At 36.9% G+C, this 23,016-nt stretch overlaps 1 protein-coding gene across 1 annotated transcript in view; it reads left to right on the top strand.

The window, feature by feature from the left end:
• Positions 1-23,016, top strand: part of MRE11A (MRE11 meiotic recombination 11 homolog A (S. cerevisiae)) — a 100,130-nt gene that overhangs the window by 57,134 nt on the left and 19,980 nt on the right. Inside the window, exons 17-20 of the mRNA XM_008572479.1 lie at positions 1,326-1,384; positions 3,115-3,182; positions 8,689-8,764; positions 11,436-12,192. Of these exons, the coding sequence (XP_008570701.1) occupies positions 1,326-1,384; positions 3,115-3,182; positions 8,689-8,764; positions 11,436-11,492 (260 nt within the window). The 3' untranslated portion in view covers positions 11,493-12,192. Of the gene's footprint in view, positions 1-1,325; positions 1,385-3,114; positions 3,183-8,688; positions 8,765-11,435 lie in introns of the transcript that reaches the window.

The raw sequence follows: 23,016 nt of genomic DNA, 5'->3' as shown, positions 1-23,016 counted from the left end.
ACAAATTTTTCCGTGAAGCATTAACATTATTTTACAGGTGGGGAAATTGGGATTTTTAAGCCAAGGAACTTAGCCATAGTCACCCATCTAGTAAGTCAGAATGAGTCTAACTCCAAAACCAGAGCTCTTAACCACTGTACTACATTACCTTCCTAACAAAACATAGTGCTTTTTCCAGTAAAGTTCATTTATGTCATAAATGTCCATTCATCTTTTGCTGTTTGCTGGGGCTAAAAAGAAAGGTGTCTCGTTTTCAAGGATTTCAAAATTAGTGAATAAGTCACTAGTGAATAAATATTGAACAGAAATATTCTTTCAAAGCATCACGATCACTGGTGATTTCATTCAGTTGCCCTGTCCAGCCTTTTGAGTAGAGTAAGTTGTGAGACCAATAATTGAGAAGGTCAGATAAGAACTCTGCTTCTGCCTTTCATCTGTCCTCTCACATAGACATCACAAGACTGGGGGTAGAATCTGGAATAGGAAACTTGAGCAAATAATAACTGTAGGCTAGGTAGAAAGATTCCTGAGGTTTTCTGACTAGGAGAATTTTGGACTTTGTAGAATTCTTTGAGTGTTTAGCTCTTTAAACCCTTTTTCTTTCCTTGCCCTGTTGTTTAGTTCGGGGGTTGTCTTGGGGGAGATATTTTTAACATTAGCAAACTTGTAAGGCTTAGGAGAAAATAAACCTCAATTAAGTGTTTGAAATTTATTCTAGGTTTTGATCTCAAGGGAAAAGAAAGGGAAATATAAAGGGTTAATTAAACTTTAAGTTCTAACTAAGTTTATAAAGTAAAAAAAGTAAGGATTCAAAGGAAAATTTTATCAGGGAATAAAAGATTCACTGTTTTAGAGTTCCCCTCTGGCATATTTTTTAGGTATGGCTACCAAGGCAAAGGAGAATGAGAAAGCTTCTGGAAACACATAGCTCCTAACATAGCCACAGGGAAAGGTATCATCAACCACAAAGAAAGAAGGGAATAGGAGGCTTATCTTCAATGTATTTGTAGTTAAGTGGTTAGGTGATCAGATTTTATCCTTCAGATATTTTTCTATGAAATATTTTTAGTGTGGGTGTATTTATGAATACTGCTTGTTACTGTATTTGTATAAGCTGGTAAATCATGAGACTGACAATTAGGCATTGAGTTATTTGAGCATATAATTCCACCTCCCTTCAGATTTTAAAAAATATAAATGGATTATAATTAGTCATCATGGGTTTTTGCAGATGAGACTTAGAAAACCTTCAACTAAAGACATGTAGAAATTTTTCTAAGTTATTTTAAGAATGACATAATGGGTGTTTTGTCTTTTCATTCTAGCCTTTAAATCTGCAAGACAGCAGCCCTCCCGAAATGTTGCTGCTAAGAATTATTCAGAGGTAAGAATTATAGTTGTATTTTAATAACATGTTTCCTGCATTATGAATTGTCAGTTCTTTGATTTATAAAGTAAACAAAAGAAGAAAAAGTGTGGAACATTAAAGCTGGAGAGAACTTTACTGGTTATCTAGACCAAGGGCCTCTAAGATTTTTTTTCGTTTGTTTCCTTTTAAAAAAATAGTGGTTCACAATATTAGAAATCCATAAATGTTATATATATGTAATATTTTTAAAGATAACAGTGTTGAACCAGAAGGGTCCATGCATAGAATACTAATGTTGAAGGTGAGTTCAGTGTATTTAAAGGTTTTATTTACACCTGGGTTTTTGTTGTTACTTATACTCATAGTACTCTGGCTTGTGCCTTAACGGCTGATGCTAGACTCAAGACAAATTAAAAGGTCAGAGTCTAAAGATCTTTGTGTTCTGCTTTATTTTATTTTATTTTTTGGCAGCTGGTCAGTATGGGGATGGATCCAAACCCCTGACCTTGGTGTTATAAGGCTCTGCTCTAACCAGCTGAGCTAACTGGCCAGCCCTTGTGTTCTGCTTTAGATTTAACATGGGCCTTCTGTTCCTCCTTTGGATTCCAAAGAGTCCAGTATGGACTCTTTTATTACTTCATTTTCAAAACCCATGTGTCTTAACTCCCAAATATACTCTTCTCTCTAATATCCAAGTTTCTCAGTCGCAGCAATATTAATGTTGGACCAGATAATTCTTTGTTGTGAAGGACCATCCTGTGCATTTTAGGAGGTTTAGCAGTATTCTTGGTCTGAGGTGCTTTCTTTCAATATTTTGTCCTTGGCTTCAACCTCATCTGCACTTCAGTTCGATGAGGACATAGCAGATGTGTGTATCAAGTGTCACTATAACACAAGATATAGAGGAATAGTGTTTTAGATGATAGAATTAAGAGTCAGAAATATCTTTATTGGGTATTAACACTAACAAGTGGTATTTAAAAGGGATAAATGTAACAGAAAGATATTCAGTACTTCCCCTATAGTCTGATACCTCACTTAAAATTGAAGATGGGACACTGATGGTTTGACCCCTCATCAGAACCCATGAAGAAAATAACAGCACAGTCTGCACACAAGCCTGTGCTGAGCCTGTGCAAGTCACTCAGTCTAACTTTAGGGACCCAGGCTCCTGTGATGGCCATGAGAGAAGTGAGCTAAGGCATGTAGTAGGGAACACCATTTGTGAATGAAGAGGAACATTGGAGGGAGGTCAGACTCAGCTTTAGTTTTAATAGTTACCACTTATATGGTTTCTGCCTCCTTTTTTGAAGCTTTTAGTATACAGATGTTCCTCAGTATCCAAAAATCCCCCACAGATACTGAAATTCACCGATGCTCAATCCCTTATATAAAATAGTGTAGTATTTGCATATAACCCATGTAACATCTTCCTGTATACTTTAAATCATCTCTAGATTACTTGGCATCTATTACAAGGTAAATGCCATGTAAATCATTATTATACCATATTATTTTTCATATGTATTATTTATTGTAGTATTATTTTTTAATTTTTAATTTTTATTTTTATTATTTTCAGTCTGTAACTGGTTGAATCCAAGGATGTAAACCCTGTGGATATAGAGGGCAGACTGTATTTTTTTTTTTTTTTTTAAAACACTTTTAGGTTCAGTTACTTAATTCATTTTTATTCAGATTTTCCATTCCCACAAACACTATTTGTTGCTTTGTTTCCCCCTTAGGTGATTGAGGTGGATGAATCAGATGTGGAAGAAGACATTTTTCCTACCACTTCAAAGACAGATCAAAGGTAGGTGCAGTGACTTCCTGCAAAAAGAAACATCTGAAAAAATTAGAAATTATGTAGTATTCTACAGCTACACATTTTTCTACATGGTAGAAATTTACCAGATTTATTTTCAACTACTGAAGTAGGTAGAGAAATGAGAAACAGACCAATGGCTAGTTCATAGAGTCAATGAAGCCTTGTTGCAAGTATTTTCATTGAAAATTTAAATAACCTGTAATTTGTTTACTTTTGTCTTTATTGCTCAGTGATTTTCTTGATGGACTGCTATGTTCTCCCCAGTTAACAGAAAATAATTTTATATTTTGTTAATATTTGATTTCAGCTTTTCATCGTTATATTTTTATGTACTTAATTACACATGGTGCTGTGCTAAACACTAAAAAGAGGATCAAATAGACTTACTCTGCCTTCTGAGTTCTTATATGCTCTTCTGGTTCTTCTGGGTTTTGCCTGTTGCTGTTAAGCTTGACTTGATTCACTATTACCATTTTCTTTTGTACGTTAACATTTTGGGTGAGGGCCAGCCAGTGGCTCTCTTGAGAGAGTGCGGTGCTGATAACACCAAGGCCATGGGTTTGGATCCCTATATAGTGATGGCCGGTTTGCTCCTTGGGAGAGTGTGGTGCTGACAATGCCTTGTCGAGGGTTAGGATCCCCTTACCAGTCATCTTTTGAAGAAAAAAAAAAAAGAAAAAAAAAAACATTTTGGGTGAACAATGCTTAAGCAAAACTCAATTAATGAAAATTTCTACTTAATAATCAACAGCCTTTTTTAAATGCTTATTTTCTGTTTGAGCATTATATTAGGTCTGATGGGAGACATAACAAACATTTAATATGGTTACTATGTTCAGGCAACTTATTTGAATCCATTAAAGGATGATTGAATCAGCACATAATTATGTGTGAAATTTTATGATACAGACTAGATATGAGTGTTTATGGGCTCTGGGAAAAAGGAGCAAGGAATGTGGGCTGGAGTAGAAGAAAAAGCTTTACAGAGGGGTGTCTGGCTAAGGCTAAAGCTAGGGCAATGGGGGGGCCCACAGACCCTTCAAACCATTGTACAGACTGGCTCACAGACCCCTCATATACAGACTGGGTCAGAGACCTCTCATATTCAAGGCTGGGTCACCAGACCCCTCATGTGCCTGGCTGGGTCACCTGATCCCTCACACTCACGTCCACAAGCTAGGTAATTGGGAAAGATCCTGGGAGCCATTGGCAGATGACACAAGTTCAGTCCTCAGCTTCCTCAGCAGCAGCAGCAGCAGCAGCAGCAGTTGCAGCAGTACTGGCAGCTTCCTGGAACATCCCAGGGGCTTTGGCGGCGGCAGCAGCAGCCACAGCTTGCAGCAACAGCCTCCAATAGCAGTAGTGGCCTCCTCATGGCCTCCCTGAGGGCTTTGGGCCCTGTGGATCAGAGCCACTCATCCTTTATACTTAAGTCCCATAACCCAGGACACCTGGGTGCGATTCAGACCACCCAGGACACCTGGGTGCGATTCAGACAACCCAGGACACCTGGGTGCGATTCAGACCACCCAGGAACACTTGGGTGCACAGCACAGTTACATTAGACAGTAACCAAGGAACACCTGGGTGCACATGCATATGTACGTCAAATGCTTGGCAAGATTCCAAACATCTGAGGGGCCCTGACCATTTTCCTGTACTTTCCCTTCCAGGGGGTAAAATTTACCTGAGGTTTCAAAGATAGGAATTGCTTGGCTTAGTAGGGGGAGAATGATGATCTCAGCTGAGAGTTGTGACATGAGCAGAGACTATAGAAGTAAGGGGGAGATTGAGGAAAAGCTTTTCATCAGTGTTTCTCAAGCTTTTTTTCATGATCTCAGCCATTTTGTTATTATAACTAAATGACTGAAATTTAATTAGATTGTTCCCTACCGAGAGAAGTTAAATACTAACAATGAAATTCTGTTGGGTAGGGTTGAGCTTAAGAGGGCCAGAAAACATTATAATATGTAAGGTTTCTCACTCCACCTCACCCCCTGGAATCAATTTTTGTTCCTTGGCTGTAATACTGACCTCATTGAGAATATATGCTTTATGTGAATTAAGAGTCAATGTTGTAAAAGTTGATAAGTATAGTTCCGCATTCACCTAGTAGATCCATTCAACCTTATGCTAGGTGCTGGATATAGAAAGATGAAAGAAATGTCTCTTCAAGAAATATACACTTTAGTGGTATGCTAAATACAGGGCAATGCTAATCCACCAAGATGAATGTCTTGTTCAAGTGTAATGAAATCTAAGGAAACTGCCAGTGTCTTCCTGGGAAAAGGTCATTGAGGGTTTTACAAAGAAGGTAGGTAGCATTTGAGATGATGATCAACAGATGTGTTAGAATGTGTTGAAGGAAATGATCAGGGTGCAGCAAGAAAGAGCAGTGGCAGAGGGCACAGACATCCACTTTGAAAGGGTGGTCAGGGGAAGCCTCTGAGGTGATAACATTTAAGATGAAATGCTAAGAATAAGACACTTGGCCTTGCAAAAAGCAGAGGGAAAAGCACATGTAAAATGTCTTGAGGAAGAAACCAGCTTAGTGTAATTTAGGAGCCAGTGACTGAAGTGTTGTGGAAAAGGAAGTGGCTTGAGATGAGAACAGAAAAGAGGGCCAGGGCTAAATCAAGCAGCAATGGCAGGTAAGCATGGTAAGGATTTTGAACTTTATTACTAATGCAATGGAAAGCCAGGGAAGGATTTTGAGAGAGGAATGGCACTGTCCAATTTACTTTATAAAGGCTCCCTGTGGTTGCAGGAGGACAGGAGTACTGTAGGTACTGGAAGGAGGGTACTGTAGGTTGTCCAGGTAAGAGAGATGGTGGAGGCTAGCACAAGCTGGTGGTGGGGGAAATGGAGAGAATAGACTGTTTCAGTATATATTTTGAAGCTAGATATGACAGAACTTGGGGATAGATTGAATACTTGGAGTGAAGGAGAATGAGGAATCACGGTTGATTCCTCAGGTATCTTGCTTGAGCCTTAAGATTGTGCCATATATTGGGAAGGGCATAAAAGAAGAGAGGAACAGATGTTTGTAGGATGATGGGCATAGAATCTGCTTTAGATGTGAAACGTTTGAGATGCCTGTGAAATTTACATGAAGAAAGGTTATAGGTGATTGGATATATGAATCCAGAGCTCAGGTGAGGGGTTTAGAATGGCACCTGGATTTACCTCTGGATGGCATATAGATGGTACGTGAAGGCATTGGAATAGATGGGATCACCTTGAAGGAGAAGGCAGAGAAAAGAGCTGTGTTTTTATCCTGCGGTCTCAAGTTTTAGCTTGGGTAAAATAGAAAAAGCAACAAGAAAATCTTGAAAAGAATCCAGGAGAATATAGAATTACAGAAGCCCATACTGGCCTTTGTAGAAGGAGTAAAAAATAACAAGAAGGGCACAGATGCAAGTCGGTTTGTGTATCTGTGGTAAGTAGTTGAGGGAGTTCTTTTAGCTCATAAAGATTTACTTGAATTTCTCAGGTTTTTTACATGTATTAAACAAGACTCCTTTGGTTCCAGCTGGTAGAAATCTAACTCAAATGTACTTGGGGAAAAGGAGACTTATTGGAAGACTATTAGGATGTCTCAGGTTATGGAAGGAAGAGTGAGCCCCTTTCTAAGTCCTTGTTTGTGTGTTCTTTCCTTTGTAAATTAAAACACACAAACAAATCAGGTCTAGCTTTCTGGGTTTTTTTTTTTTTTCAGGAGTGGATCAATAGATGAGTACAGTAGGGAAGTTTAGCCTGTATGTGTGGCCCTTTTTTATTGTTGGAACTAATGAAAATACTATTTTGGTATATTTAATATATGTTTAAGGATATTAAAAAAAATCTCGATTTTGTTATCATTTGGGGTTGTCTGCTTTTCAGCAGAATAAAATGTCTCTTGACTTCTTACTTAGTCATGAGGTAATAATATAATAATAACTGACAGTTGTTTAACACTTCTTATGTGCCAGGCACTGTTCTGAGCCCTTTACAAGTGAATTAGCTTGTGTGGTGTTCCCAACAATCCCTGGAGATAGATATAGTTATAACTGTTATCCCCATTTTACAGATGAAGAAAATAAGGCACAGTGGACCAAGTAACTTACCTAAGGTCACCCAGCTGGTCACTCAAGCCAAGCATTCTCCTAAACTCATCTCTGTTGTTGCTTCTTAAAGTAGTAATTAAGCTCTCAAACCATTGTGCAAGCAATAAGAATTATTTAAATTAGGAGAGGCTACTTAGAAATTGACATTTGGGAAACAAATCTGAAATCAGCCTTGGCAGACTTGTGTTTCTAATGACAGCAACTGTGAATGACTTTAGACTATTTTTATAGAATTTCTTAGGAATGGCAGGGTATGGTTATTTCACTTAATTTATAATTTATAAATACCTTATAATTTATAATAATTTATAAGTATCTAAGTTCTGTCACTTACTAGGTGTGGACCTTGATAAATTCGCTGATCCTCTACCTCTGAACCTTAGTTGATCTTGAAGTTTGCTTGACAAATGCCCCTGTCCTTTACTTTTGTGCATGAGGATTTGCGAAATTTTCCTGTTTTCTTCTGACACAATATCTCTTGATTCTCAACTTATTTGTCCAGACAAGACCTTTGGACGTATTTCTTTTGCTGTAACAACATCCCAAAGGCTGTAAAATTGAGGACTAAGAATTCACAAACACTGCTTTCATTTAAGATAGGGGTCAACAAACTTTTTCTAAAAGGGCCAGATAGTAAATATTTTAGGCTTTGCAGGCCAAGAGGCAAAACTGAGGATATTATGTAGGTAAGTGTGTAACCATTTAAAATGTAAAATTTCAAAATGTGAAAACCAGTCTTAGCTCACAGGCCATAAAAAACAGGGAGCAGGCTGGATTTGGCTGGCTGGCCAGAGTTTGCAGGCCCCTATCAAAGATGACTTAAAATTCCTGTTATAAAAAGACATAAGAATTTACTACAAGTTAAGCTTCATAAGGGAATCATGATTTTCTTGTTCACTGATAGTTCCCAGTGCCTATCACAGTACTTGGCAAAGAGCAAGCACTTGGTAAACTTTTACTATTTGATTTGGATTGAGCACAAATAATGCAAGCAGTGAAGCAACCCTGGAGAGTGGTGAACCTTTCCAGAGATCCCTTTTTCCTGGTACAGTAATATAACTGAGATTTGAATAAAAAATATTTCAGTGTTGCAACAATTTTCAGAAGTGGGCGATGGTAGGATATACATTATCCCTGTTTTACAGATGAGGAAATTGAGGTACAAAGTGTTAAGTCAGGTGCCCAAAGCCACATAGCAAGTAAATGGCAAACCTGGAATTCAAACCTTGGCCTGGGAGTCCTTTTCCTTATCATTAAATTTTTACTGCCTGTAACATAGATTAAAGAAAATTGAGGGCTGCTACTAGGTTGAGAAACTTAGCTAGAAAGTCACTTCTGACAAATTCTATAGTTCATTGTCTTTGTTTTTTCCTTTTTTGCCTCAGATGGTCAAGCACATCATCCAGCAAACGCATGTCCCAGAGCCAAATAGCGAAAGGAGTCGATTTTGAGTCCGATGAGGTAATAAAGTACTATTGTTAAATTTTAATTAATTTTTAACTTTTATAAAATTTAAATAGAGACTGCTAGCTAGTTGCTAAAAATTATTTTTAAAAATAGCTTCATTGATAATCTTCTTTTGAACTACAGTTAATTTTAAGAATGAACAAGTAACATGTGTTGCATGTGCACCAGTCTAATTACCTCAGATATAAAAGGCCTGCAGACTTGTAACATAATGATGTTCTCTCAGCTCTTATTTAATTTGTCCAATTAACAGTAGGATCAGAGTTTTTTTAGCTCTTGCCATTTATATGTTGAGAGGTGATGATGATATCCTAAGAGCTTTTAGTATTATGTTCATGGAATATTTATCAAGTACCTAGTACATGTGCTCTCTTATCATATATAAAGTAGTACATGGTGACTTTCATGTCATGTGGGTATTGAGGCATTGACTGAAATGCCATCCGGCAGGATGTGTGGAAGAAACTCCAATTCAATAGGTCCGGCCCGTGGCTCACTTGGGAGAGTGTGGTGTTGACCACACCAAGCCAAGGGTTAAGATCCCCTTACCGGTCATCTTTAAAAAAAAAAAAAAAGAAACTCCAATTCAAGATCGTTGTATGAACCAGACAATATATAATCTCCTCTGACTTGAATGAGGAGGACTAGGAAGAGATATAATCAGGACTTGCGTCTTGCCTTTATTCATTTGTTGTTTCAATTAAGCTGATTTAAAGCTACATGACTGAAGGATTCTGGCCTTTCTGTTTCCTCCATGGCTGCTATTTCAAGGGTCTTTGCTAGTTTTTTGTTAAAGTGCTTAAAGGTGTGTCTCTTATGCCTATCGCCCCTTTCATTTCTTTATTTTTTATTTATTTAAAATTTTGTGTTAAAAACACATAACATAAAACTAACCATCTTAACCATTTTTAAGTGTACAGTCCTGTAGTATCAGGTTTGTACATGTTATTGTAAAACAGATCTCCAGAACTTTTTCATCTTGCAAAACTAAAGCTCTGTACCCCTTAAACAGCTAATCCCCATTTTCCCCTTTCCCCAACCCCTGGTAACTACCTTTCTACTTTCTCTTTCTATGAATTGTACAACTCTAGGTGCCTCATATAAGTGGAATCATACAATGTTTGTCTTTTTGTGACTGGCTTATTTCACGAAGCATAATGTCTTCAAGGTTCATCCATGTTGTAGCATGTGACTTACCCCTTTCATTTAAAGCGTCAACTGCTGCTGTCATGGTCGCTGTATCTGAGCTAAGGTTTTAAAACAGCTTGCGAAGGTTCACCAGAACTCAGGCAGCAAGAACTCAATCTGTCTATTAAGTACTAACACATTTCTTCCAGGAGGGAGATGAGCAGTAATTAACTCATTTGTTAATTTCAGAGAATTTAGATATGATTACGTATTATTGTTAAAAATTTATATACTAGTTCATGTTAACTGCAAAGAAGAACTGTTAGCAAATTATCTATTAGACTTTAATTTGGATTTATCTCTGATTTATTAACAACTTCTGCCTTTGATAATAACAGAAAATGAATCAGGAAATGAAAGTGAATTTGTATTTCTCAAGGCGTCCATTTCTCATCCATTTTCTCACCAGTGATAGTTAACTTAGCTAACTTAGCTAACATTTGAATGTGTTAATACCAACAACAAAGCCTAACATCAACTAATTATTTATTTTATTATTTTAAACATAAATCAAAAATTTGCTAAAAAATTTGCATTATCTTCTGAATATTTAGTTACAGAATACGTAAGAATCAATTTTATATCATCCTCATTAAATTAGATAACTTTGGCTTACCTGAGGTTTGCTAGTTGTTTTTATTCTCTTCAATTAGATTCTTAGTTAATATCTGATATTTCTGTTTATTCTCACCAAGAATATAATCTATAGCCCACAGCATGGGAACTCTTGAAATACTTTATCTACACTACTTCTTTTTCCAAAAAGCTGTTTGAAACTTTGCTTTACTAGGTTGTTTCTTGCATCATCCTGAGAGTAGATATCTATTTCTACCATTAAATGGGTAATGGAAAGTAAAAATTACAGGTGTTTCTGAGTTAGCTCTTCTCCATATGGCTTCATTATTTTTTGGCTGTGAATTTCCAGAACAGCAGATGTACCACAGTAAAATGTAAATGGAAAAAACCCTACTCAAAAACCAAATAGAAGTGATTTGAGGAGTATTTTTTTTTTTCTGGCTTACCCACGTCTTACTTGCCTTTATTAAAGTTAACAATTGAGAGAAGTGGGCTGGCTGGTTAGCTCAGTTGGTTAGAGCATAGTACTGGTAACACCAAGGTCCAGGGTTCAATCCCTGTACCGGCCAATCACCCCCACCCCCACAAAATAATAATTGAGGGAAATGTGTATGGTATATGTTTTAGGTATATATGCATACACACATTCATAGGATAAATTTTTATTTTTTGTTTAGTTTTTTAATACCAGCCACTACACAGCCAAAAATATTCACTTTTAATGCTCACTAAGAATTTAATTGGACTTATATATTCACACTTATAAAGGAATAGAAAAGTAAAGTCTACCATATGTGAAAGGAGAAGATGACTCTCACTGGTACTGTTTTGCCCATGAGAACTTCTCCTTTCCCAGTGAAGCATGGAACAATAGTAACATAACATTTATATGTCATTTCAGGACGACGATGATGACCCTTTTATGAACATGAGTTCTTTAAGAAGAAGCAAAAGATAATATATTTAATGACACCTGGAAATTTTCAAGATTCAGGAAAAATCAAAGCATTGCAAGATGAGAGTTTATAGTTAAAGACTTTTTAAGTATTGCTGTTAACTAAAGAATTTGAGAAAGATCTAAATAACAGAAAAACTGTTTAAGAATTAGTATTTTTGAATATTATTTCCTGAACATGACTCCATTGCTGAAGAAGTTTTCCAGCTCAAAGACAGACATAATAGTATTGGTTCTCCTTATTTTTTAATCTGGTTGTTACCATTACATGGGATGCTCTGTAACATTTAGAATGTTTATTTTCCTGAGATTTATTAGTTTGTATGTTAATGAGTAGTAAGAGCTTTGTTTAAATATCATTTTTGAGAAAGGATTAAAATAAATCCACCATTATACATTTCTGCTTCATGGTCAAAGACTATTTTAGTATTTTAATGTTACAGTTAGCCAAAGTTCAGTGAAGGAGCTTATAAAATTTAACCTCTTTATAATTTTAATAATTTTTAGAGGTTCTGAATTTCCTGAAGATAAAGCAATCTATGTGAAACTGTGCCTAAGCTTACTGTTTGTTACTAAGTATGTGGGTTTTTTCCTAAATGTTTGTTATAGTATCAGCCACTAAGACTTTGAATGATAAGATGTACCTTATATTTTGAATAAGTAGATGTAAATTTTTATTAAAAAATAGAACAGTGTGTTAAAATTACTGTTTTTGATTTTAGTCGTAGCGAAGATTTCAAAAAATTCTCTTCCCTTCCAGTGGTAGTAATTTTCTCTATTATTCTCTTATCATTATTTGTTCTCTCTCTCTCTCTCTCTCTCTCTTTTCCTCTCTGTCTCATTTCTAGGAGGAAAGGGGTTAAAAATTTTTAACTATAGGGCTGGCCCGGTGGCGCACTCAGTAGAGTGCGGCGCTTGGGAGCGCAGCGGCGCTCCCGCCGAGGGTTCGGATCCCATATAGAGACCGGTCCGCTCACTGGTTGAGCGTGGTGCGGGCGCGACACCGAGGGTTGTGATCCTGTTGCCAGTCGCGGTACGGGCGCGACACTGAGGGTTGCGATCCCGTTACCGGTCACAAAAAAGGAAAAAAAAAAAATTTTAACTATATCATCTTGAAAGTATCGAAGAACTTTTTTAGAGTGGTCTGTTGAACCTTATGGTTATATTAGATTAAAATATTGAAATATAACTTCCATGGAATATTGATGCTAAGATTTCTCATTAATAATATTTTGTCTTAAATTTGGTTCCTATAAAACATTTCTGAATGGGCAATTCCAGAAATCTTAGTGAAGCAGCTCATGTTAAGTTTGTCTTTTCTAACTTGTTTTTTTTTTTTTTTTCCTTTTTGTCTTTTTTCGTGTCCGGCAACGGATCGCAACCCTCAGTGTCACGCCCGTACCGGACCGGGACCGGCAACGGGATCACAACCCTCGGTGTTGCGCCCGCACCTCGCTCAGCCAGTGAGCGGGAACCAGTCTGTATGTGGCATCCGAACCCTCGGCGGGAGCGCCACCGCGCTCTCAAGCGGCGCACTGTAGCAGTGCGCCACCGGGCCGGCCCCTTTTCTAACTTGTTTTAAGGGGGAAATAAGAATTTGACATCTTCTGATTTAAGTTAAATAATCCCATTCTCCTCTTTAAGACTCTGTAAAAAGACCCCTGAGAGTATCCCTTCTTTTAATCTCATGAGACAGCTATATTTAAAGACTCTTTAAGGAAATTATGGATCTTGGCAGTACAACAGCCTGACATTTCTTCATAGGTAGAAACAAACACTTGACTGAACAATATTCATGGCCATCAGAATAATCATAACTAGAATGTGTCAACTTATAAGAGACAGAATTTGGATAGGGGCTGCTTCTATATTATAGCATCTTTGAAATGGCCTAAGTCAAAAATCACAGTATAACATTTTAATTAGTTTCTTTAAAAAGGACTTTCTGTACCTAACTTGAGCAGTTAGCACTAACTCGGCAGAAGGCCTTATCCTGAGAAATATGCTCAGGCAGACCTGCCCACACCTTTACTGTTTTGAACAAAGCAGAAGTGAAGTCGGGGTGAGCGTTGCTGTCAGTGATGGAATGGGAGGTGGTCTGGGAGGCAGTCCTCTGGATGAGGCACTGCCACCCCTGCATGTGGCAGGCTGGCTGGGATTGGGCTACAGGGCAGCCACTGCTACTGGCTCCTCTCCTCTGCCTGTTGGATGTGCCTGGGTAAGGGTGACAGTGTGGAAATGTTCACAAAAGTATCCTGACAGGCTCCTGGGGAAAAGGAATAAGGCTTTCTCCCTTTAAGAAAATTGCTCTGGGTGTGAAAAGAGGTACTAGATGTGATGCACTTAGCTGGTGAGGAAAGTGATTCCATAGCAGTTACAGAGGGTGGAAATCTCTTAAACTAATCAGGTCATTTTGTAGATAGTGTGTGCCAGGCCCTGGAAATAAGATAAATAAAATGTGAGAGGAAAACCTTTTGATTAAATATTGCTGCATAGTTAAATGTGCCACATATCCTTGATATTCTGTATTGATGCAGCAAAATCTGTTGTTTTTTTGGTTGTGTGTGGGGGGTTTTTTTTTGTAATACTATTCTGACCTGTTGGTATAGGTATGTAAAAGTCTTTAAGAAGATTCCAGAGCACCTGCAGTTGGCTCTTGGAGGCTGTGAGAGAGAAGCAATGAAAACATTTGGAGGAAAACATTTGTAGAAAATCCTTCCATGCTCACCAAAGAATAAATCTCTTTCTGGTGTTTTGTTTTCTGTCATAAAAATACACTTACATGGTTAGGAATGCATTGTAGCTCTAGGCAATTCTAGGAATCATAACTCTTGCTTAGAAAATTCAAGCATTTAGGCATGTGACCTTTAATTCAGGTACATATAAAATATTTTTTTTCTAAACTGTTAAAATGGCGAAATAAATACAGAAACGCCATACAATTTAACAATTATAAAGAGAGCACTTGTGGAATCGCTATTCAGGTCAACAAATAGAATATCATTAGTATCTTGGAAGCCCACTGAATGTTCTCCCCTCTCTGGGTAACAGTCCAGACTTCTGTAATTCAGAAGCTGAATTACTTTTGCCACAAGGTGGTGCTTCCACCATTAGACACAGTTAGGATGATGCAAGTGCAAATCTAAAATTAAGAAGTTAGTGTAGTTTTGAAATAAATTGCTAACCTATGCAATAATACCATAATTAGCCTTCCAATCATATGTAAATTGCTTTCCATATTTCACCTGGTTTAGTTTGTTACTATAGAAATTACCAATTTGATAAATTTTATGTATAAAAGTTCAAGAAGAAATAAAATGTTTTATGTTTTAATAAAGAGAAAAATCCTCTGAGTAAAAAAATAGTCTCCCAGTGTAAAACTTTTCTCTGGAAATGTATAATACTTGAAAGCTGTCCCGACCCGTGGGATATTCAATGCAGACCCTGGAGGGGGGAGTGGGAATTGGATGGGACAAGAGACGCGAGAAATGGAGACCAGACAGGATTCTGATCAAGTCTCGTTTATTAGCCAGAAGGGCACAGTTTATATAGACAGCAGGAGGGAATCAGTAGATAAGGAAATGAGCAGCAGATGGTTTACTGAGAAAACCACAGGGCGGGTTGTTCTGGTAAATGGAAAATTCCCGTTATCTATGGCAAGTTGCAAAGTTACCTACACCCATAGTGCACAGGATGGGGAGGGACGGAAGATAACAGCAAACAAGGCTCTGAGGCCTCGAGGCAATAGCTGGGCTGGCTCTTTTGGCTCCGGACAGACAGGCAGCCGGGCTCTAATGGCTCCAGACAGAAAGCAACTTTCTTCCCAGATAATTTGATGTCCTTTTTTTATATCTGTTACACATTTAATTCATAGTATTTTGTGGATTTTTAAAGCTAACTACCACTAAGATTATTATAAAAGTTTTACATAATAAAGATTTGGTTTCTTGAGTCCAAAGAACTTCCATATTCTTGAATGAAAAATGTCCACATTTCATCATTTGCTAATCTCATTTTCTTTAATAATTTTGAACTTAATGTTTGTTAGTTAGGTCTGAAAATACTAGAATTTTAGTTTGATCTCTATAAAGCCAGTTCACATAGCTTGCTATTGCCATGCACATTTGTACATCTTTACCGAGTCAGACCACTAGATATGATTTTAGCTCTTTTTAAATTGTAAAAGCTATGCATATTTATTCTTCAAAATTCAGACATTAAAATACTTATCAAAATATGTATGTTTCCGTGTAACCCTATCCCCAGATACAACCTGTCAACAATTAGGTATATGTTTCTTCAATTACTTTTGGCATGACTACCAACAAAAATTTTTAAATTAAAACCCCAGATTGTATAGCCAAGTATTTTAGTCCCCATATTAAGGTATATGCTCACCCTGGTACTTATCTTGAAATCCTGATTTTTCCATATCTGCTTTGTCAACCTCTTAATTAAACCATCATTGCCTATTTTGAGGGATAGCTACACTGCTTTCCAATGTGTGTTTTAAATGTTATTGCTCAGTTTGGGTCAAATAAAAGGATATTTAATCTGTGTGGTGCCTTGACATCAGAAGTGGTAAAGTGATTTTCAAAGAGCTCTTGGCTGGTGATTGCACGTTATAGTTGATTAGCAAAAGAGGTGCAAGGGATACTGGGCTGTGGCTGGCCCACGCCACACTTTGTTCTGCCTCAGAGCTGCTGTGCAATCCTGATGGTTCATATGCAAATACCCAGAACAAGTGCATGAGTGCCCTTGATCACATTGCCTGCTTAATTTTGAGTGTTCCATGTTTGTTATATTTAATTTAAAAAATCAGTATTGTCTATACTATAAGCATATGAATGAACTTCAGTCTACCTGTTAGTGCATTTGAACTATGTGATATATCTGACTCAGCAAAAAGAGGCAAAAAGCCATTGCTTAATAGGATGAGAGGGGCACAACCTCATTCCTGTTGGTCCTTTGATAGTCTGGAAAAGTGACTCATGAAATGAAGACATCCATTTTAAATTTATTAAAATGTTTTACCATAAAGTAAACAATGAAACAATCAAATAAATAGGCAAATCCGTCATAGGTATACCTGAAAGCCCCAGTAGTTTATCATCCCAATATTGATTTGAGTTTGTTAATAGTGCTTTAAGTCCAGGTCATGTTTTTAAAACTTTTTATTTTGAAATACTATCAATTTTACAGAAAATCTGCAAGAGTAATAGATTCACCAATTTTTAATATTTTGTCATTTTTTAAATTATATGTAAATGTTATATATATACATATGTATTCATATACAAGCATGTGATCATGCACACATTTATTTTTCCATCTTTTAAAAGGTTGAAATGTCATGCTCCTTAATACTTCAGTATATATTCCCTAGAAACAAGGGTATCCTTTTCCATAACCACAGTACAGTTAATCTAGTCCGTATGCCAATTTTGTTAATTGTCCCAATAATTTCCTTGCATAGCATGTTTTTTCCCATCTAGTCCAGGATGTAATTTTATTTTCTGAATATGTGAAACATTAACATGCTTCCTAAAGTCTAAATGTTGCATGCAAAATATGTACTCAACTCTCCCCTATCCCTTTTTCCCCTTTCTGCCCCACCCTTTGTAGGTAACAAATTGCATTCTTGTTTATACTTTCTGCATTTCTTTTTGCCAAAATAAGCAGATTTGTATATTTTTTCATTTCTCCTTTCTTATACAAAAGGTTTTATGCTATATAGTAGTCCCCCTTATCCTTCTGTAGGGGATACATTGCAAGACCCCCAGTGAATGTCTGAAACCATGCATAGTACCAAACCCTGTGTATACTATTCACAGATTTCTTTTTCCTTCTTCACAATTTCATGGCTAGAGGATTTGTTCTTAGCATAGATCTTAGCAACCTCACCTTATGATGTTTCTGCTTCACTTATCAGGTCATGGACTTTCACCTTTTCACTTAAAGGACTCTCTGGCATAGCCACATTGCCAGCATCATTACTTGTGCGCTTTGGGGCCATTATGAAATAAAATTAAGAGTTACATGAACACAGGTGATACTGTGACAATCTATCTTGTAATGGAGACAGCTACTGAGTGACTAAGGGGCGGGTGGTGTCTACAGCGTGCACATGTTGGAGAAAGAGAAGATTCACCCAGGATGGTCTGAGATTTCATCATGCTACGCAGAACAGTGTGCAATCGAAAACTTATGGATTGTTTATTTCTGGAGTTTTCTTTAGAATATTTTCGGACAGCCATTTACCGAGGGTAACTGAAGCTGCAGAAAGCGAAATCACAGGTCGCGGTGGGGACTGCTGTAATTCTCTTTTTTTTTGTCTGAACATCATGTTCTGGAAATCACTTCGTGTCATTTTATAGAGATCTTCCTCACTTCGTTATAGTCTCATGGCATTCTATTGTGTTTAAATACTATAGTTTATTCTACCATTTTCCAATATTTGAGCATTTCGGTAGTTCCAATATTTACAAGTAATGCTGCAGTACTAACCTTGTGTGTTAGTATTTTCATATTTTTGGAAGTGTATCTTCAGAGTAAATTCTTAAAAATGTAATTGTTGGGTGAAAGGGTAAATGCATATATAATTTTGTTAAATATTGCCAAATTCCCTTCCAGAGAGGTCGTATGCCATTTTGTATGCCCACTGGCGTGTGACACTTTTTCTCCATAGCCTCACCACCGGAATGTCAAGCTTTTGATTCTTTGCGGAACTGATGGATAAGAAATGGTATCTCAGTGTAGTTTTAATTTGCATTTCTCTTATTATGAATGAAGTTGAACTTGTAAAAATACAAGAGTACTTCAAAAAGTTCATGGAAAGATTAGTATTATCTCTCAATTCTGTTTTTCTGCAAACTGAAGTACCCTCAGATATTTAAGGGTCATTTTTTACATGCATTTTTAGTGAATTGCTTGTTCATGTATTGTGTCCATTTTTCTAGGATTTTTGGTCCCCCTTTCCCTCCCTCAATATAAAAAACTTTTTTTAAATATTAAGGATATTGACCCTTTGTCTGTAATACATTGCAAGATTATTTTCAGTTTGTTATTTATATTTTGATATTGTGTCTGGTGTTTTCTTACAAGACAATACTTTGTCAATGTAGTCAAATTTATCTTTTTTTTCTGCACTTAACAGTTTTCATTATGTAAATGGTGGAGTTTATCCTGAGTTTTCTCTGCCACAGACTTTTACTACATGATGTAATAACTAGCCACACTCTACCTTTTTCATTAGACTGAGTTTCCTTAGGGGTAGACACCTTGTTATCTTCCTCTTATAAACCAAGCCTAGCATGGTGCCTGGCTCAGAGCAGGCTCTTACTAAATGCTTAATGCATGAATATGTGACAACATAAATAGATTTATTAAAAGAAAAAAAAAATTCCAAAGCACTCACAGAAGTAAAGCAGAGCTATTAACTTCACCATCACTCCTTGACAATAGAAATATGTCTCAAACACAAATGGCTGTTGTCTTAGTCTGTTTTGTGTTGCTATATCAGAATACCACAGACTGGGTAATTTTATTTATTTATTTATTTGATTGTACATATTTGTGATTATCAGATCAATATAATCAGCATGCCCACCACCTCAGATTGCAATTTTTCCATGTGTCCCCACTTAACCTCTCCCCAACCCCTCTCCCCCAGTCCCACCCCAAGCCTTAGTTCTGTTCTCTCCCTCTGCAAGTCCAATACACTACTGTGGTCTTTTTTTTCCCTTCCTTCTTTCTCTTAGTTTCCAGTTATGAGTAAGGACACGCGGTATTTTTCCCTCTGTGCCTGGCTTATTTCACTTAACATAGTTTCTCCAAGCCTATCCATGTTGATATGAATGGCAGAATTTCATTCTTTTTTATGGCTGAGTAGTATTCCACTGTGTATATATACCACATTTTCCATATCCAGTCATCTGTCAATGGATGTTTAGGTTGATTCCATATCTTGGCTATTGTAAATAGAGCTGCAATGAACATGGGAGTGCATTTGTCTCTTTGACATGATGATTTCCATTCCTTTGGGTATATACCCAGAAGTGGGATTGCTGGATCAGATGGTAGATCTATCTATAGGTGTTCGAGAAACCTCCATACAGTTTTCCATAATGGCTTTACTAATTTACAGTCCCACCAATGGTGTAGGAGAACTCCCCTTTCTCTACATCCTCACCAGCATCTGTTATTTTCAGTCTTTTTTATTATAGCCAGTCTGAGGTGAGATGATATCTCAATGTGGTTTTAATTTGCATTTTTCTAATGATTAGTGATTTTGAGCATTTTTTAAAGTACCTGTTGGCCAATTGAATGTCTTCCTTTGAGAAATTTCTATTCAGCTCCTTTGCCCATTTTTTTAATTGGGTTATTTGTCTTTTTACTGTTAGGTTGTTTGAGTTCCTTGTATATTCTGGATATTCATCCCTTGTTGGATGTGTAGTTTGCAAATATTTTCTCCCATTCTGAGGGTTGTCTTTCCTCTCTCTCTCTCTCTTTTTTGCTGTGCAGAAGCTTTTTAGTTTGATATAATCCCATTTATTTATGTACTTGCTTGTGCTTTTGGGGTCTTATTCATAAAATCTTTGCCCAGTCATACTTACTGAAGTGTTTCCCCTATGTTTACTTCTAGGAGTTTTATAGTTTCAGGTCTTATATTTAAGTCTTTAATCCATTTTAAGTTGATTTTGGTATATGGTGAGAGGTGCAGGACTAGTTTCATTCTTCTGCATGTGGATGTCCAATTTTCCCAGCACCATATGTAGAAGAGGCAGTCTTTTCCCCAATGTGTGTTCTTCTTGCCTTTGTCAAAGATCAGTTGTCTATAAGTGTGTGGGTTGATTTCTGGGTTCTCTATTTGGTTTCATTAGTCCGAGTGTCTGTTTTTATGCCAATACCATGTAGTCTGGGTTACTATAGCTTTATAGTATAATCTGAAGTCAGGTAGTGTAATGTCCCCAGCTTTATTTATTTATTCTTTACTCATGACAACTTTGGCTATTTGGGGTCTTTTTTTGTTCCATATGAATGTTATGATTGTTTTAGTCACTGGTATTTCGATGGGGATTACATTGAATCTGTAGATTGCTTTGGGAAGTATGGATATTTTCACAACGTTGATTTTTCCAATCCAAGTACATACAATGTCTTTCCACCTTTTTGTGTCTTTGATTTCTTTCAGTAGTGATTCGTAGTTCTTGTACAGATCTTTCACCTCCTTGGTTAAATTGATTCCTAGGTATTTTATTTTTTTGCTGACTATTGTAAATGGGCTTACTTTCTTGACTTCTTTTTCTGATGGTTTATTATTGGAGAATATAAATGCTACTGATTTGAGGGCATTGATTTTGTATCCTGGAACATTACTGAAATTGTTAATCAGCTCTAAGAGTTTTTGGTAGCATCTAGGTTTTTCTATATATAGGATCATGCCATCTGCAAACAGGGACAGTTTGACTTCATCCTTCCCAATCTGGATGCCCTTGATTTCTTTCTCTTGCCTGATTTCTTTGGCTAGTACTTCCAATAAATACAATGTTAAATAGGAGTGGTGAGAATGGGCATCCTTGTCTGGTTTGTTCCTGTCCCATCAGGATGATAATTGGCAGTGGGCTTATCATAAATGGCTTTTATTGTGTTGAGATACTTTCCTTCTATATCTAATTTGCTGAGAGGCTTTATTATGAAGGGATGTTGAGTTTTTTTCAAATGCTTTTTCTGTGTTTATTGAGAAAATAATATGGTTTTTATCCTTGATTTTGTTGATGTGGTGTATCACATTTATTGACTTGTATATGTTGAACCGTCCTTGTATCCCTGAAATGAATCCCACGTGATCGTGGTGTATAATTTTGGGGGATGTGGTGTTGTATTCTGATTGCTAGTATTTTGTTTAGGATTTTGGGGTCTATGTTCATCAGAGATATCGGCCTATAGTTTTCTTTTTTTTGTTGTATCTTTGTCTGGTTTTGGTATCAAGATGATGCTGGTCTCATAGAATGAGTTTGGGAGGGTGGCCTCAGTTTCAGTTTTTTGGAATAGTTTGAAGAGAATTTGTATTAATTTGTCTTTAAAGGTTTGGTGGAATTCAGCAATAAAGCCATCTGGTCCTGGTTTTTTCTTTGTTGGGAGACTGCTGATTACTTCTTCCATCTCATTGCTTGTTATTGGTCTGTTCAGGCTTTCCATTTCTTCTTGGTTCAGTCTCAGTAGTTTGTGTGTCCAGAAATTTTTCTGTTTCTTCCAGGTTTTCCAATTTGTTGGCATATAGTTTGTAGTAGCCTCTAAAGAGTTTTTGTATTTCTGTGATATTGATTGTAACATCTCCTTTTTCATTTCTGATTTTTGTGTTTTTGTTGTTTTGTTGTTGTTGTTGTTAATCTAGCTAATGGTTTTTTCTATTTTGTTTATCTTCTTGAAAAACCAACTTTTTCTTTCAATGATCTTTTGAATAGCTTTTTGGATTTCCATATCATTTAGTTCTGCTCTGGTCTTTATTTCTTTCCATCTACTAACTTTGGGATTGGATTGTTCTTGTTTTTCTAGTTCTTAGAGGTGTGGCATTAGGTTTTTTATTCAAAATCTTTCTATTCTTTTGATGTAAGCATTCATTGCAGTAAACTTTCCTCTTAATACTGCTTTTACAGTATCCCACAGGTTTTTTTTTTTTTTTTTAAAGATGACCGGTAAGGGGATCTCAACCCTTGGCCTGGTGTTGTCAGCACCACGCTCAGCCAGTGAGCCAACCGGCCATCCCTATATGAGATCCGAACCCGTGGCCTTGGTGTTATCAGCACCGCACTCTCCCGAATTCATTGCAGTAAACTTTCCTCTTAATACTGCTTTTACAGTATCCCACAGGTTTTTTTTTTTTTTTTTAAAGATGACCGGTAAGGGGATCTCAACCCTTGGCCTGGTGTTGTCAGCACCACACTCAGCCAGTGAGCAAACTGGCCATCCCTATATAGGATCTGAACCCGTGGCCTTGGTGTTATCAGCACCTCACTCTACCGAGTGAGCCACGGGTCAGCCTATCCCACAGGTTTTGATATGATGCGTCTTTATTATTGTTGGTTTCCAGAAATTTTTTGATTTCCTGTTTAATTTCTTCTTGGACCCGTAGTTCATTCAGGGGCCTGTTGTTTAATTTCCATGTATTTGTATCATGTTCTGAGTTTCACTTGTTATCAATTTCTAGTTTTAATCCGTTTTGATCTTAAAAGATACTTGAGATGATATAGATTTTTATAAAGTTGTTGAGACTTGATTTGTGACCTAACATATGGTCTATCCTGTTGAACGTTCCATGTGCTGACAAGAAGAATGTGTATTCTGTAGTCATTGGATGAAATGTTCTGTAGATACTTGCCATGTCCAATTGGTCTAAAATGTTGTTTAAATTCTGTGTTTCTATGTTGATTTGTTGCCTGGATGATATGTCCAATGCTTAGAGAGGAATGCTCAGGTCTCCCACTATCATCATGTTTGGGTCTATCTCTTTCTTTAGGTCTAGTAG

The sequence above is a fragment of the Galeopterus variegatus genome, unplaced genomic scaffold (assembly GCF_000696425.1).
Source record: "Galeopterus variegatus unplaced genomic scaffold, G_variegatus-3.0.2 Scaffold791, whole genome shotgun sequence".
In the NCBI taxonomy this organism is placed as follows: Eukaryota; Metazoa; Chordata; class Mammalia; order Dermoptera; family Cynocephalidae; genus Galeopterus; species Galeopterus variegatus.
Note: the sequence above shows the minus strand (reverse complement) of the source record. Positions and strands in the feature narration are given on the sequence as shown.